The sequence below is a fragment of the Anopheles bellator genome, chromosome 1, assembly GCF_943735745.2.
Source record: "Anopheles bellator chromosome 1, idAnoBellAS_SP24_06.2, whole genome shotgun sequence".
Taxonomy (NCBI): domain Eukaryota; kingdom Metazoa; phylum Arthropoda; class Insecta; order Diptera; family Culicidae; genus Anopheles; species Anopheles bellator.
In genome coordinates this window covers 18,587,383-18,605,303 of record NC_071285.1, presented here as the reverse complement: position 1 = coordinate 18,605,303, position 17,921 = coordinate 18,587,383, and the positions used below count along the sequence as shown (strand labels likewise).

The following is a 17,921-nucleotide window of genomic DNA, read 5'->3' as shown; positions in this document are numbered from 1 at the left end:
TGAGTGTTGACATTAGAGACAAATCTCATTCCCGTTGGTGCAAAAGTCCTCAATCTTTTCAAGAGTCTTTCTGTCTCCTCTTTTTAGTCTGTATGTCCTTTATTGTATTCAGAGTAGCACCATTTTGGTGTAGGATGATGAATTGGAACAGTTTTAGAATATCGAATCGGAAAGATGCGATTCGAGAAAGGATTCACCAGTCTAGCCGACATAAGTGCTGAAGCTAAAGATAAGGTTGGCCATTAAAGTCACAATTTAAGTACCAATTTCTAAAAAAACACAACGACGTGAATTCAAAGTTTTCACCAGTGATGTGGTGAGTATTTAGATAAATTCAACACTCTGTGTACCGGTTCGGGAACCGGTTCGTCGTTTTGACGTCTGTCACCGTCCGCGGTGTTGACGTTGAGTAAAATAGCGTTTTGCGACCTCACAATCTCAGCACCAGCGAAGGCAAACGGAAGACGACGAAATTGGTCGGAGCGAAAGCAGGAATCGCGCTATCTGCGTGCTATCGTAAAAAATGTGATTCACTAAGCAACGTCCCGTTCCGTGATTGGTGCCGTGCGTCGGTGGTAACGTGTCAATCGAATGAAGCTCGTGTGTTGTTTGTAGCCAGGGATCGACCCAGAAACCAAATCATCCCGCACAATAAGCCCTGCAAGAATGAGGTAACTTGGGGCCCGTAAGTGAATCAATCGCTGCGGAGAGCGACGTGCACCGAGCGTGCCACTCCCGCAACGCAATAGCGCGATCGACACGAAAAGTGCACGATTGGAAAGATACTGGTTAATAAGCCTGCATTCTGCATCTGCATCCCTCCAATCGTATTTGCTTTGTATTAGCACGCATGAAACTGTTGTGGAAACTACTCGTCCTCTCAATGTGACAATTACCAGCACCACAAAAAGTGACTTAATTCCTGCATCAGTTTCCCAGACTCTCAACCAAAGCACAATCATCGCGTTGTAAGGTGAGGTGCGGTTCCCTTGTCCCGCCCTACCAACAACCTGCTCTCGCGTGTATCTGACGGTACGCAGCGATGACGAATTGCGTCAGAAGCCGTGGGCGAGTCAAACTAACGGGAAGAAAAGAAAAAGTCAGCGAGAATATTCTACGACCTCTGCGCTTGGTCGGTCTGTTTACCTACGCGATGTTTGTTTTTTTTTCGTTCAAATCGCCTGCTTCTGTTTCCCTTTTTCCAGCAAGAGGCATCTAACGGGAATGTTCGCATTGTGCGGATGCTAATCACGCGATTTAGGCGAATGTTCGCGGAAGGAAAAAGAAACACGTGCTGCATTGTAATCTGTGTGCTCTGTGATAAGCTACGCCGTGAGCCGAATGCTAACGGCGGATAAAGGACTTCGTAATGTCCGTTTTCCCTGTGTTGATTGTGTCGTGCTTCTACATACCTGTGGTTCATATTTTCAGCAGCGTGCATGAATCGTAATCGAAGTGTCCTTTGTAATCGCTAGCCATTCACGGTTCGCCAAAAGAGTGCATAATCGACCCTTTGGTGGCAGTGTTTTTGTGAAATTTCCCTGCATATTCCAACATTCACCGTGGAATAGAAGTGAAAATAGTTGGTCGGAATCCACTTAACAACAAGAGCGAAATTAAAACTTCAAGAAAGTTCGATGGCAGCCGAAAGTTACATATTTGCCACCGCCGATTGTCGTTTCCACTCGCCGACCGCGGCCATCACCTTCCGTGGTTGCACCGAAATTGTGTAACGCCGGCCGTATAAGTTATTCGATTACAGCTCATCCTGCGAGAGGCGTAGTGTGTCCGCACTGCGCGAAATACGGTGCGCCAAAAACGGAAAACGCGAGCCAAAACCAACCTGAACCATGAGTTGGTTACGATCGAGTCCGTTGCGGCAAAGCTATACCAAATCCGCTGGTGGCGCGGGCAGTGGCGGCAACGGAACCCGGTCCGGGGCCGGCGGTGGGCTGTCTATGATCCGACCGTTCGATGCGACCGAATGTGACCCGAAAGCGTGCTACGACAGTTTTTGCATCCACTGGCAGCAGGCGTACGAGATTATTCTGCGATCGGAGGTCAGTTCTGAGATTTGAATTGTACTTTTGCTTCTCTTTCAAGGGTTTCCAGCGTGGGCGAAGGAAGACTAAAAGAGTGAAATGATTTTGTGATGTCGTTTTATTTCCTGAGATGTGATCTTTCTGATTCAAAGCGATAATTTAACGGTCTTTCACGTACAAATAGAATTACACAAAAAATTTCTCTCCTGGCGCAGTAAGGAGCACGCGGGTTTCAGTCGTGTTTCAGCTCACTTTCTAATGTCAATAAAATGGATTTACTTTTAGTTTTATGCCTGCAACATGTACCAATCGCTAGTAACCTGTTTGTGATGGGCATTGCGTAATGAAACTACGAAAAAAATCAAAAGAAGTATAGAGAGAGAGTGAAAAGTTAAAGGGAAATATAAGTGGATTATTAGAAAGCTGGAGGATTTTAAAGTAGCAATCTATCGCACATCCGTTTTTGGTCTCTTTTCTGATGATCCAATTTGGCTTTTAAAAGGAACCATAACCAAGATTTCTGGATAGGCAATCCCTACTTGCGATTTTTTACTTATTAAAACCCAACCCGCACACAGCACAGGTTCGATCGCATCTCCGAAACATATTAATTTTTCACTTGCTATTGTTTCCGTGACTTTAATCTTTCACTCGCCACGCTCTTAAACGTCCTCTTCCCGCATTCCTTTGCCGCGTGTCAATCGTCCCGAGGAAGCAGATTTCTCCGGACGACCGCGATTGCTTACTCCCCACCAAAAACGGAGTCGGTGCCATGTGCCCGTCAACAACATCATAGCAGAAATGCCATCGTCTGTACCAAGAGGGAACCAATCCGCGGTTCGTTGCTCCCGCGGCAACCGGCGGTGTGCGGTCTTGGCACGCCGTTACTTTCATCGACCACCTGACGCGTTGGCTCGTGGTAACGGTTTGGCAAAAAAAACCACTGACAAACCACTTCCACACGCCACATAGTTCCAGCGCCACACACACCGGAGCACTTCATTTGTCCGCACGTTTCCGGCGGACCTTGGGCACGTCGCGAACCTGCAGTTGTGTAGCGGATGATCATCGAACCTTCGCCATCATCCCCCGTTGCATAAGTGGTCAGAAATCGTCCCGGTTATTACGACTTTGAAATGACTCGCAGCGACTTTCAGTTTTAAGCCACCGGACTTTTGAAAGTCTTGGTTTCGGCTGTAGTTTTGAACATTTTTTCTTAGATGTGATGGGTGTGTTTGTGGTTTTTAATCATATTCGCTGCCAATTCACCGAAAGTTACTGCGTATTTCTATCGCTCATCGCGGATCCAACGAGCGAACGTTTGCGGTTCGTTGGCATACTGTTCATATTAACCCAAAGAAACTTAATCAGTTAAGACCTTCGCTTAAGCTTGGGCATTTAAGATTACGAGTAGATGGAATAAAACGAAACGGGAATATAGAGGTTTATTGTGAACTTTATTGTGCCTTCGGAGCACACACTTCGTTGCTTTCATGATCTCTGGTCGCTCATCCCTAACCGCTGTAATAAGAATAGTATTTGTTTGTTTTGAACCATCGCTGTATCCATAGAAAACATCTGCGCCACGCATTCAGTGGACCCTCGCTCTCATTGGCCATTAGAAAGTGTCAGAACTTACACTCCGCTACGGTTCCGGTTCCGCGATCGGAGCCGGTACGATTGGTAGAGAATTTGATCCACGCGCCAACCTGCGACGGTGGGGTCCGAGGGGCCGCGATGCGTTGACCGAACCGTGCCAGCGGCATTCTTTCCACCAAAACTCGCGGCTCGTGCACTAGTTCCAGTGATTTACTTTCGAAACTGTCGAAGAAGGTTGAAAAAACGAGATCGCAAAAACAAATAGAAGTCGGCGGAGGGTGCTATCCGCGGGCTACGGGGACCTCAATGTGCCCACGCGAACCGCTGGCGTACTTTCTGCGCGCAATGCATGAAGGGGCTACACGCAAGCCACCATCACACGCAGATCGCAACCACCAGCCACCGGTGCAGAACCATACGCGGAGGGTTAAGACCGAGTTTTCGAGGCATAAGATTGGCTTTCTTTCACTCCGTGCCAGATGTGCCTCGCGTATGTCTCGTGGTTTGCCGATCGCGAAGAGCATCTTGGTTCGTCGTTGGATTTGGCCAATGGAAGCCTGCTTTTTCGGGGCTCATACTGGGGGTCACTGTGAGGTGCTTCCACGGACTGGCCGTATGTGGTAACACTGGCCGGCATTTGTAGGACACTGACACCCACAGACGCGGTAGTGTTGCATATTCGAGTTTCTCTTCTTCACTTCCCAAAGCGGCGAGGTTCTCTTATTAGCCATCCAGGGCTGGTCCGCGGGTCAAGCGCTGCAGGTGGATGAAAGCATGAAGCAATGGGTTAAATGCAAAATGCGAACATGGAAACAGCCATTTGTTGTAGCCTCCGCCGGTTTCGGACTGATGCGGCGGTGGGTTGAAAATGATTGTTTTCGTGCATTTCCCCACCACACCAAAGTGGAGGTCCAACCCAAACAGGGGAGCGTTGGCATGCGGTGGCTTCATTTTAAAATTACTTTAATTATGAAAGATTTTTGCTTAAAGCCCACTTTTATCTCACAATGGCACACAGGCACTGAGAATTTGGACTAACATAAGTCATGGGTCGCCCCACGGGTCAGGTCGGAAGAATGAAGCCTTTTCCTGGGAATCGTGCAGACCCAGAATGGAAAGATTACCGGAAGCTACCATTGTCGCTGGCCAACCGTCAGCTTAATAATAATTTAAAGCACCGTTGAATGCATACCGAAGTGTGTTGAAGAAATTATGATAAGCTTTAACCCACAGGGCGCAGGGTTTATTTAAGTTGGTCTCACTTGCTAATTAATTACTTCTTTCTACGTTTTTTTAATTTATTCTGCGCTATCTTTATACGCTACCACAAGCTATTCGGGGGCAGCTTTGGCGCCTAGTTAGCCCAAAATCCCACGGCTTGCGCAGAACGATCGTTCGGACGCTACATGCTATGTTTTGTAAAACTAGAAACGTGCAGCGAACCTAAAACCGCCGGTTTGCCGTTCGACGGATAGCTTGAAAAGTGTGACGCGCACACTAATGTCACGACTTGTTCAGTACTTCCTATGAAGCAACTTTAGGGAAATGGACCGAAAAAATGCTGAGCGAAAGTGGGAAACTAATTAACATTGGGCTAAGTCAAATCATATACATTTTCGCCCCGAGCTTTTTCTAGTTGCTCGCTCGGTCGTAATGCTCGAAGTTGTGGGAGATATTGTAATTATTTTGCCAAAATGACACGGTAAATTTTTATTTTTTATGCTTTTAATTGATTTCACATACACTGACATGTGGCCGAATAATCAGCTTCGCCCAGCACACGAAACGAAATTTGACGGCAATGACAAAACCGGAATTTTCAAACACATAGCCTCATGGACTACTCTATTAAAAACGTGACGGCGGCGGCGAAAGCTCCCGGTGGGACTGACGAAACGCTACGAACTGAGAAGCATAATGAAATTGTGATCTCACACTCCACAAAAACGGCCAATTCATCGCTGATCTCACGGATGCTCCGACCGACAACGGTGGGCTGAAATCGGGCCAGCCAAGAAGCAATCATAAATGGCCAAATGGGTTGAGATGCGTAATCGCACATATAATGCCATGTTCTCATCGCAGAAGGCACCAACGCAACATGCGCAATTCATGACATTTGGCGTAGCGGAGTGATGATCGCAGGTAATCCATCCACTGGTTGATTGCTGCTGGCTCGTATTGCAGACTGCGGGTTTTCTTTTGTGCCTCCCAATACTGCTCTCGGCACAGAAACGATGAGCTGTGCGACAGGCTTCGCAACGGGATTAAGGAGGGCACAGAGATTCACATCCGTTCCCTCCATCGCAGGTAGCATAAGGTATACACCGCCGAAGCATCTTGTCCATAAGTATGTTGTAGAGCCCCACCACCACGACCCGCTTCTCTTCCCATTCGTCACGCTCGGTGACGTGACGGGTTTGGCACGGACCGGGAACACCAATGTGCACCACCAATGTGGCGACGGTGAAAACGATGCATGTTTTGCACCTGTTTTATGAGGCAACTCCGCAAGGATTGGAGCCCAGCCCTTCGCCGAGATTCCGATAAAGGCTGGCACCCCTGTTGCGCAGAAGGAAATATGTTTTTTCAGCCATTTACATTCCTGTGTTGCCACCCTACTGTGACCGATGGTCAATGGTGCTCAGCGAGTAACTCGTTTTCTCCTACTGTGTGGAACCCGGCCATAGTCCGCCCGCCACCATAATGAAAGGGTGGTGCGGGTGATAAAAGTAGGACTACAATTATGCCATTAACGCGGAGCGCCCATGAAGGAGAATGCGCACCAAGAGGCAGCTTCACTGTTTTCCATTCCATATCGACTTTCTCGTTTGGCAGATTAGGCAAATAAATGAGAAAAGGCGATATCGCACGTGTTCCGAAGGCGCAGTGCGGTTATTGATATTCCGATCGAATTAAAATAATAATTTTTTTGCCTTCGAACGCTCCCCTGGCTGCTAGTTGTTGCACGTGATCAAAATGGTGAATGGAGATTTCTCTACTTTTCCAGCGTGATGATGCACACCACCCACCACCATTTGCCATTACATTGATCGCGCCCGATCGGGGGTAAATCTCGGTGCTGGCGCCATTTTAGTTTCTAATCTTTTATTTGTAGTAGATTACAAATTTTATTATCTGTTTCCACGGAACCTCACACGAAGCTTCGAAAGGAATCAAATACTGAACCGAAAACAAACCTTCCGTTTTTCCGTTTGCAGAACTATCGGAGCCAATCGCACGACGATGTGCTCGGCGTTGTCACGCATCTTGACCACATGGTGACGCTGCTGCTTGTGGAGCTGCATCATTGCAACAAGCTGAGTCTGCCCGGCCAACCGGCACCACCGGCACCCTGCTTGGAGCATCTGCTGAGCGAAAACCTGCTCGACAAACTGTACGAGTGGGGCATCAAAACGGGACGGTAATGCCTTTTGAGCCGCGATGGAGGAACGCCTAGCACCTTACAGCGCAAATCATAAACACTCTCTGTCCCTCACCTCCCCAGGTACGCCAATGCCGTCCGGTTGGAGCAGTTGAAGCTGTACGAGCAACTGGTGAGCCACTCGCGCCACCAGCTACTGGTGCACGAGCCGTTCCTGAGGCCACTGCTGAAGTTGCTGGCCTCGAGCCAGAACGAAATCTATCCGCCGGATGTCGAGAAACGGTTGGTGATCCTGCTGAACCAACTGTGCGTGGTGCTGATGCAAAACGTCCATCTGCTCGATCTGTTCTTCTTCACCACCACGCAAACCCAGCAGAGCAGCGGCCAGCATCTCACCAACGGTGGTCACACCAAGTACGTACTCTGCGCCACGGCGCCACTCGTTCGGTTCACGTAACACACGGCGGACAATCGATCCGCCCGACGATCTGCAACCAACCACGTCGTTCACGTTTCGTTTCATTTCGTTGGGTTTGGTTTGTTTTCTTGCCCCTTCTGTTCGCGCAGTTTCATCATCTTCTCGCTGCTGATACCGTACGTGCACCGGGAGGGGTCGCTAGGTCATCAGGCGCGCGATGCACTGCTCCTCTGCATGGCCCTGTCGCAGAAGAACTCGAATGTGGGCACCTACATCGCGACCTACTCGTCCATCTGCCCGGTGCTGGTGACCGGGCTCGGTGGCCTCTACTCGCGGCTCCCGAATCAGATCGACATCCGAACGGCCGACTGGTACCGCATCACGACCGACGACGTGACGGAGCTGCCCGAGTTGACGCTGTTCATGAATTCGCTCGAATTCTGCAACGCGGTCGTGCAGGTCGCGCACTCGATGATACGCCAGCAACTGCTCGACTTTCTCTACCAGGGCTTCCTGGTGCCGGTTCTGGGGCCGGCGATATTACAGGTAAACCGAGGATGCACTGACCACTATGCTTCTTGTTTGCCATCTGGTGTGTGCATGTGTGTGTCTGTTCATAATTCTTCGATATCCTATTTCATCCCATTGCTTACCATCTCAATCTCAATGCTCACCTGCGTGTTAAGAGGATTTAAGTGAACCGGGATCAGTTGTACAGCATCGATCGAAACGCTTCTTCCGCAAATCTGAAAGGTGATCCTCTCTGACTACCGCTCTAGCTTTTCCACTTGGCATCACACATTACCGTTGCTTCTTTTATCTCTCATCCTCTCCCATCGAAGCGGCATCATTATTACACACTAGCATAGGAATCTGTTGCCTTTAGTTAAGTATTTTCCAAAAGGATTGCTGTAAATATAGCTGATCTTCTTCTGGTCCATGTCTTGAGCGCGCCACAACGAAATTCTCGAAATACAACCCATCCCACACGCCCGGTTCCAGTTGTAAATCACCGTCTGTGCTCAGCGGAGAGTCCTTCCATGTTGTCCGTTCTTCCATCCTGTTCGGTGAACATCCATTAAAGAACTGTTGTTTCACCATCTGCAATCTCTTTTTGTACGATGTTCCACACCTCGCGCGCTACTGTAACTGTGTTTTGCGTGTTGATTGCGTACTATCCGCCCTTCACTACCACCCGATACCCGGAACCGTTCTAGTGTTTGTTTTGCCGTTCTGTTTTTCGTTCTCTTACTGACCGATCGTCGCCGGAAGTGTGTGCTTCGGCGATCACTAATGGAGTTGTTTTATTTTCTCTCTTTTCTTTTTTGTTTTGTTATCTACCTCTCACCTCCCCTCTTTTTACTTCAACCCGTACACTGGAAACCTGAACCTCGTAAACTCCTGTTGATGATCGCAATTTAATCGCTTACGGCCGTCTATCATCCATCTCTCTGCCACACGATGTTTGCATGTTTCGATGACTGCCCCGTGTCTCGACTGCTGCCCGAATCTACTACCGTCATTGGCGCGCCGATGGACTCACCGTGCCGTTACACTTCGTGGTTCCACCTTCCGTACCCTGGCTTTCGTCTTTACCACTGACACGGGCGAGGATGAACATTATTCCGTAAAAAAATGCAATTAACTCCTCCGTAACTTTACAATCACGACCCACCGCAACGATTGCCTGGCACTTTCCCCGATAATATCAAACACACACATGCACCCACACACACATACACACGTATCTATTCGCTTCTCGCTAAGAGCAGACACTTAAAGGGCAAAGTCAATTCCAGACGAACGTCGAATCGCAGGTGTCGGCCATGGCCTATTTCGATCTGATCGTGCGCTCGATCAGCGAACCCGGGCTGATACAGATCGTGATCCGCTTTCTGCTCGACGAGGACAAGTTCGACGGCCAGCGGATACTGGACGTGCTGGTGGAACGTCTGAACAGCAATGACCCACGGGTAAGCATCCGCATGCGGTGCGGGTTTCATAAATAGCTACATCTAACGCCGTCCATTCTCGCCGGCAGCTTTGCATGGTCACACTGTCGCTGTTCGACAGTTTACTGAGCCTGAACTGCGAGGACATTATGCTGGAGCTGATGCTCAAGTACTTGTTGCAGTGCAAGCACGTACCGATATCGCACCGGTTCAAAATCAACCGCGCCGATCCGTACACGCAGGCCGTCGAGTACTTCCTCAACATCACGCCCGACATCATGCGGAAGGTGAACAGTGTGCTGAGTATTAACAACAACAACAACCACAACGGAGGCAGCAGCAGTACCGGTACCAGCAGTACCAACAGCGGCACTCCCCACGGGCTGCTGTCGTTAGGTAATCGGTCCAGTGGTATCCACAGCAACATGAACGTCAGCAAGACGGTCGGTGCCAACTGGAACCATTACGGGGTGAACACGGGGGAGACGTTGCTGGCCAACTACCAAGCGTACCTGCTCGATGCACGCAACCGCATCGTCCACTGCAAGCAGGCTTGCGATCAGTGGAACAACGTTTACCGGTACCAGAAGCTAAGCAAAGTGTCGCTTCTGTCGGCGTCGCAAGGGCCGGCCACCGCCACTAGCAGCAGCAACGGGAGCAACAGCAACGGCCCCAGCAGTCTCACCCACCCGGACGAAGGTGGATTGCGGACACTGAAGGTGCAGCTGATTAAAGCGTTCCTGCAAGAGTTTAACTCTTCCAACGAATCATCGGCTGTGCGGAGCGATCACGATCAGCCAAGCGGCGCAAGTGCAATAATGTTCGGAGATGGCGGATCGTCGGTCGCAACCAGTAGTGGAGGGAAGCAATTGGACAGCCTACAGTCGATCGGCGAGAGCAGTGGGTACGAAAGTTTGAACATTTTTTCACAACCGACGGGCAACGATCTACAGCAACAGCAGCACCAGCAGCAGGTGGCGTTAGCGGACGCGCAGCAGCATTCGCAACCTCCGAAGCGACTGGATTCGTGGAAGATTTCCAACGTTCCGGAAGAGACGATCGGTGATTTGGATTTGTCCGAGGATCTGTTTGCCCAGGGAACAGTTAGTTTAGGTAACGACCCAGGTCGATGCAATCTGGAGGAGTGCTAATCCGTTCGTCCCCGTCTCATTTTTAGGTCCCTTTCTCACGGCGATCTGGGGCAAGCTGCAAACGTTCACCAGCAACTGCCTGTACGTGAACCTTCATCTAACCGGTCTCATCAGTCACCTGACGCTGTATCCGCTACCGTTGCTTCACTCGATACTGCTGCGGCCCGATATCCCCACGACGTCCGACACGCCGTCCTTTCACCAGGTACCGTTCGTTCCGTCTGCCCATTGGGACCGTTTATACGCCATACCAATCGTTCGTTCGCTCCATTTTGTTTCGTTTCGCAAGGTGTTGAAAATTTTAAAGCAACAAATCGACGCCGAACTGCCAGACACGGACGAGTCGCTCGAGATCGTCGACGTAGCGCGATCGTTTCTGGTCGACCGCGAGTTCCGGCTAGTCAATATGCGCAAAAATGCGATCGAATCATCGGTCACCGGTGGCGGTGGTGGTGGCGTTGGTGGGGGGCTCGCTGGAAAACAGCTACTGAACGGTGGTGGTTCCACGATGACCTCCAGCCTGTCCCAAACGACACCGATGCAGCTAACGCCCAGCTCGTCGTACGATCCGTTCAAGCGGCAGGACAGCAAGCGGAAAAGCATTTCCAATTCATTCTCCAACATCTTTCGGCGACCCGGATCCGTGGGTGAGTGAAAATCTGCCATTTGGTCTGCTTCGCTTTTCCTTCCAGTATCTCATTCACACATACATACACTATTATCTATTGCTTTGCTGCCAACCATCACATTGCGAATCGTTTTCACAGCCCATTGCCATTGCGGTACGCGACAGTGGCATAGATAATCTGCACCTTCAGCCTTTCGGTTTTGTTTTCTTCCCTCGTTTCGCTAGCTTATTTATCTTCTCTGTTTTCCCGATCGATCGGGCTGAGATCGTGTTGCTTTGCTCTGTTGTTTTGATTTCGTTCTGTTTTACGCACACATTGTTTCGCAATCTCGGTCTCTTTCCTTTCGGACTCACGATTAGCGATTTTCGGCCGTTTTTGTGCACTATCGTTCACGCTCTCGCAAAAAAAAGACTTTGTTTCCGACAACACCCCGATCACGAGCTACGGTTGTGTAACACACTCCCTTTCGTTACCGTGTTCGTAGAGGGCGATTTTCTTATCTCAGCTTCAGTTTCCTCGGTAGCCTTTTGTTTCGATTTTCTTTGGTTTATTTTTGTAGCGTTTCCTACACTATCATGTTTCGCACACAACCCACACCTTGCTTTGTTCTTACTTGTTGTACTAAAACGCCAACAGCTTTTGGTCTTCCGCACGGTGCAACAAAAAACAACGAAGCTGCATCGAAGCTCAATCTAAAGCTCGACTCTCGTAGTGCCGCATCATGCCACGGTCCCATTTTCATGCTTCACCACTGTGCCATTCACTAACGAATTAATTTCATCCCACAATCGAAGACAATCGCAGATGGATTAAGAGAGAACGCAACCGAAAGATCACTTCCATCGTGGCCTGTGCCTATGCAAAGCAGTATTCACAAACACACTGATATATATAATAAAACATATCAACCCATCTTGTTTCTTCTCATTCAGCTTCATCGGGTATAGCACAAATAGTTGAATTTTTTACCGGTAAATATCATGCGTTTATTTGTTAAACTTTCTTCCTGTACTACCCTTCCTTCTCAGTTCCGGTTGCTTCTTTTACGTGCCGTGTTTAACGATGCATCGCGTGTCGTGTGATGCATTACACTTTCTGACTCTCTTTCTGACTCTCTTGTTACATTTGCATGTCTTAATGGCGCTTGTTGCGTAACAGATGTCGTTATTTTATTGTACCGTTTGATCCGTATTATATCTGAAACTGTTTAAGAAACAGTACGACATTTATTTAACGATAATTTTATGCTCCCTTTGAAAGCAATGTTTTTATTTTTCTCGCATTTTCTGATAATCAACTGTTTTCCCGAAGCAACTTCGTATGCGCCGGAAGTAGCATATGAGTGCATGATCGTCCGATATTCCTTTTCCCAATTTTTCCTCTTTTAAATCCTCTTCAAGCATTACTTTACTTCGTGTTTGTGTGTTTATGGTTGGTTTGGTTTTAATGTTGTGTAATCGTAGCCATTAACACTCTTCAATAATGCTCCATTAGCAAAACCCATAACTGCATGCCGTAGTCGAAAAGTGCCTTGTGTTTGTAGCGTTATCAGGGAGTGTAACCTTTAGTGTCGCACCTGGGGTTGGTTTTTCGTTTTTTTCGTGTGGCGTTAGGTAGAAGTAACCATTTCCGTAACAAACCTGCATGTTACTAATCGAATACTTTGCGCAGTCCTATTCGTTTGGTGGAGAGCACTTTCTACGGTGCGCAACAGAAAGCAGATCTCTCCGATTTGGGTGTGCTTTAAATTGTTTTGGTTTTGCCGTTTTTTCCCTCTTTACATTCATGTTCAAAACATTAAATGGTCCATTGATTACCTTTTCCTATGCTACTTTCACCACACTAAACGATCGGCGGCACTGCAGGATCGAGCAGCAGTACCAATGGACTGAACCAATCGCCAAATGGAAGATCACACACCGGACCAACGGGAGCAATGGCGGTCACAAACCAGCAGCCGTCGACTTTGGGAACCAGCTCCAGCACCAGTGCCCATCACCCAGTGACGAGTGGTTTACTGGGCGGAACCAGTAACAACCGACGGGAATTGCGCGAAGCGGAAACCCAATTTATGTCGATCGACACGATGTCACCAGCAAACATCAGAGCAATGTCCTCCGCGGCGGTCGAGTCAGGCAGCGAGAGTGGCACCCGGCAACCTAGTGACAGTGGCCACGAGCACGGACTGGCGAACTACAGTGTAGGCAGCGAACGGCAGCTCAACCTAGCGATCGGTGCTGTCCTGCTGGACGAGTGGCTACGCGAGCTGTCGGCCATCACGCAGGAACAGTGCATCATGATGCTCTCGGAACAGGTGCAACAACAAACGCCACGGACGACCAGTTGAGAGGCGCGCCCCCGCCAGGTCGTCACCGATTACGACAACCAACCAGCAACCCTATCGATCAATTATTAGACTAAAATTAGTTTGTTGTTCTCTAACGACGAAAACCTTGTGATTTATTTGCGTAACGGCAAAGTATAGCTAAAGGAGCTCCGTTTAAACCTGTTTCTCCGTGTCCCTCGATTTATTTAATGCCACCCGCTGTGAATAACTGTGTTCCAATCGATAAGACGAACCAACGAAAAATATGCAGCCTTTTTACCCCCTGTTTTGTTTGTAACACACCCGATACCGTGGAAGGCCGGGCACAAATAGTAGTTTATTTTATTAATCTGCCTCACCGAGAGAAGATTGTGCAAAAGTAGGGAATATCGCGTTTTGTGAAGATCCCGTTAAGATAAGTGCTAGCGATGTTGACGAAGAAGAAAACCAAACCTTTGAGTAAGCGCTTGTGTATTGTAAATGCCGCTATCAAGCGAAGCGACTTGAAATGAACAAAACAATGGCCAAACTAACACAAATGCTATTCCGTAATCGATCCTACCACGGAATTAACGCTTTTTACTATTAGTGTTCGTACTGCAGGAAGCAGTTACGGCAATCGACCATGGAGTGAGCGGAATTTGCGTAGCGTACGCTGCAATATTAGTGAATTGGAGAGTAAACTTTATTAAGATAAGACACCTGGAGAGCGATGGTGTGGATAATATACATACGAATATTTAATCGTTGTTTTGCTAACCGAAAACCAGAACGTTTCCCGTAGGTCCCATCGCCTAACGGGACATAAGTTGTGGGATGTTTGTTTTTTTGTATACAACATACAATAAAAATATTGTTTGATATTCGCGTAAAGATTAAAACGAACCAGAATATGGGTATGTGTTTTTGAGTTTATTCAAATAATTCGAGATCCGAAATCTGCATATTGTTTGAAACAGAATGAGAGTATTAACCAACATCCAATTTGTGAGTTGATTTCAATCAACGAGGACAGAAAAAGTTCTTCCAGATTCCAAATTTGCTTCGGCGGAATGTAACTTACTTTACTTACTTACTTAATCTGGCTACAACCGCCGAGCGGTCTTTACCTGCTTCAAGGAACCTTTCCACCGCTCGCGGCCGACAGCCTTCGGCCACCACATTTGAATACCGGCCGATCTCGCGTCCCAGTCGACGCAATCCCTCCATCTCACACGGGGCGTACCACGCCTTCTCTGTCCATCTGGACGGCCAAAGAGGACTTTACGGGCTGGTTCGTCGCCAGCGGAATGTAACAGGAGCGCATCACTGGATTCCTTACAAAACAAGTGGAATACTACTCTTAAATAGAAAGCGCGCAACATGAGAACACAAAAATAGCTCCATCTAGTATTAGCGCGGAGAAAATATAATCCAACGGCGAGATCCAACACATCAAGCAAGCGAAGAAGTTCTTTCTCAACGAAGTGTCGATACGAGCGATGGCTACAATGTACACTCTATTTGGACTGGCTTTAGCTTTGCGTTTCTTTATTATGCTTCTCCCCGATACACACACTTGATGTACGGAACACCGAAAACCAATCCGATGTCAATGGGAACGCGGGAAGGCATGGGCCAGTCATTTTCTCCCCCAAAACAAAAATACATCTAAGCACGCAGGACGCAAGCGCCTCCGGACAGCTTAACTTTCTCTTCGGCCTTCCGCGAGAACATTTTTGCCTTCACGATGATCGGTTGCTTGGGCAGGACACCGGTGCCGAGCAGTTTGTAGTATCCCTGCAACAGAGTTAACGAAGGAAACGATTAGAGCCATAGCAAGCGTTGCAGCAAAAGCCCACAAAGCACATCCAAGCGCGGCTGGCACTCCTTTTTCCTCGCTCGGATCAGAATTGTACGTCAACAGGATTGTATGCATCGAAAATTGTACACTGAATGCGTTCTGACCGCCCGTACATCAAATTTCATCATTAGAAGAGGCAAAAGAGTAACCAGCGCCCGACGGATGTCTAAAGAGAGAGCGAGACACTTACGAACTTAACCAAATCGACCACCGGAACCTTTTCCGGGTTCTTCTTGCACTCGGCGCGCTTCTCCTCGCTGACGAGCGACCACAGCTTGGTGAGGTTAATCGTCGGGCAGAACTTATGGTTGCGGTTCAGGTGGAAGTTCCGCATACCGACCTTACCGAAGTAACCGGGATGGTATTTGTCGAAATTGATCCGATGGTGGTGCATACCACCAGCGTTACCACGACCACCAGGATGCTTGCGGTGCTTGCCTGAAAGTGGCCAGAATCAATAACATTAACATAGGTCTTTCGAAAGATGGGGTTGCATTCAAATGTCCTAGCACTTACCGACACGACCGTGTCCGTGGCTGACATGACCACGCAGCTTCCTGGTCTTCTTCCTTTTCCTCAGATTCTGCGAAATAAGGAAATAATAAATCAACGTTACGTTCCACATCAAAGCAACATTGGAACAGTGCTGTTCATCAAAAGCACACAAAAGTTTAGAGAACGTAATTTCTAGCTTCTGCGCCGGGAACCCATTAGATTTTACACAGCAACCAGCGGGGGTGAATCGGTGAAGGTTTTTGGCGAGACACTTACGACCATTGTGTACGAAAATTGAGAAACTTTCCGCTGCTACCCCCAAAATGTGTTCGACAGCAAGCGAAGTCTGCCGGAAAAGAACGATGGACAGCTCGAACCAGTTTGACAGCGCACGGCGCGCCGGAAGTGACATTGACAGCAGACCGTCACAGTGGTGAGTTTGCGAAAGGTGGTGAACCCACTGGTTGTGAGTTTTACGAACGAACGAACGAACGAACGAATATACAATTCGTCAGCGAATTTGTTAAAACTATGATCATACATAAAAAAATCGGCAATGAAAATTGCTGAAAATTTTGTCTATAAAACTAAAATATCTGGGTAATGCAGCTAAAGTACGATGGAGCATTCATATTTCTTTATTACTTCCATTGAAAACCCCTAGATGGCGTTGCTGTATGTGAGTTATAATTCAAACAGTTCAATGGCTGTTGCAAAGCTGTTAACAGAATATCATCAAAATTTTGAAGAATGTTATCAATTTAATAATCAGGAAGCAAAAAGCACAGTCTTACAAATTACATAACATTCATTTGCGTTATTCATTTACATTAGAAGTTCCATTGCTGGTGTATTTAACACAAAAACTCATTTTGTTTCATTTGTTGAGGAATTCGAAGCAAATCGCATTTTGTTCCAATAAGCAAAAACTTGTGTCTGATTTGAATATAAAAACAAATGTGGGGCTCAAGTGCTGCTCTCCAGACGAACTGCTCGTCTAACGATGAGAGCACCAGCAAGTGAGTATACTATTTAGCCTCACGGCCCTTTCATCTCAATGGAGGGTCCACAGTAGCAGGCAAGTAGTACTTTGCTTAAGCTACTGTGTGCTCCATTCGAGAGGTCAAAAGAAGTGTGTCGGGTGTGGCCCCCGCTTTGTTTGTACTAAAATTAACTTCACCCACTGGAGCACTCCAACTCCAACCGGGTAATCAAATTACTACATTTCAGACTACATACTCCTGGTCTCTCGTACCACTCTGTGTCAAGTGCCGTATCCTCAGACCGGTAGCGTAGCATTATTGATGTGTGTGGTTTGAAACGAGAGGGCACATCCTGCTTTGCCTGATCCTCGGCCATTCATACACCTATGCTGTCGAGCACTGGTCTCGCTCCGGTGGTTCCGTCTCCTCAACTTAAGCACTCGAGAGCAAACCCTAAAAAGAGACAGATTGGTACAGTGGTCGGCCATAAAGTGGCTTCATTTGCAAACAACACACCCATCGTCCGTCATTTACGCTCGATTGCTTCGCACTTCGCACCACTTCCGGATGGCAAATATAATTAATTGTGAATTTTCACTTAGCATTTTACTACCCAGTGAGTGATGCTCCCGCTTCAAGTACTTTGGCTACCTAGAACGGTACGATAACAAATCAGTAGAAGAACGGTTTCAGTACTGCCGTGAGGTGACCCAAAACTAGAACAGATAGAGCCCTTGCCCCTTTGCCTTAGGACGGATTCCTAAAACCAGGCACCGTTGCTTGCACTTTGCACTTTTGGATGCAGAAATGTGTTGCACGGTGCACCTTATCGGTATCAGCGTTCCGTTATCTGTTCCGTAGATAGTTTGCAATCGTGTCATCGCCGGCCTCGGACAACGCGGCAAAAGGGCTCGGATAGTTTCCGGCAAACCCCGCACATATCGCTACCCCATAAAAGTGCAGTAAAGTTGTTTTTTTTTCTTTTCATTGACTGTTGCATCCGACAGTGTCTGGTGCATTGATAAGCGGCCACCGCCACCCCACGGGTGTTGGGGTCCTATCGTGGACATGGCCGGGCGAAAAAGGTATTTGCACGAT

At 48.0% G+C, this 17,921-nt stretch overlaps 2 protein-coding genes across 2 annotated transcripts; one reads left to right on the top strand and one right to left on the bottom strand.

Moving 5' to 3' along the window:
• The first annotated feature begins 479 nt into the window (after nucleotides 1–479).
• On the top strand, nucleotides 480–14,378 carry LOC131206205 (FHIP family protein AGAP011705). Its single transcript, XM_058198666.1, has 11 exons — nucleotides 480–671; nucleotides 1,206–2,060; nucleotides 6,863–7,065; nucleotides 7,150–7,440; nucleotides 7,594–7,990; nucleotides 9,217–9,417; nucleotides 9,486–10,509; nucleotides 10,574–10,752; nucleotides 10,837–11,194; nucleotides 12,109–12,147; nucleotides 13,042–14,378. The coding sequence occupies exons 2-11, from the start codon at nucleotides 1,851–1,853 to the stop codon at nucleotides 13,521–13,523; spliced, it is 3,384 nt and encodes a 1,127-aa protein (XP_058054649.1). The 5' UTR covers nucleotides 480–671; nucleotides 1,206–1,850; the 3' UTR covers nucleotides 13,524–14,378.
• A 633-nt stretch (nucleotides 14,379–15,011) lies between these two features.
• On the bottom strand, nucleotides 15,012–16,210 carry LOC131210293 (large ribosomal subunit protein uL15). Its single transcript, XM_058203558.1, has 4 exons — nucleotides 16,117–16,210; nucleotides 15,862–15,928; nucleotides 15,536–15,783; nucleotides 15,012–15,281 (listed from the first exon to the last, which is right to left on the bottom strand). Exons 1-4 carry the CDS (start codon nucleotides 16,120–16,122, stop codon nucleotides 15,153–15,155), a joined length of 450 nt encoding a protein of 149 aa, XP_058059541.1. The 5' UTR covers nucleotides 16,123–16,210; the 3' UTR covers nucleotides 15,012–15,152.
• Nucleotides 16,211–17,921: the final 1,711 nt, after the last annotated feature.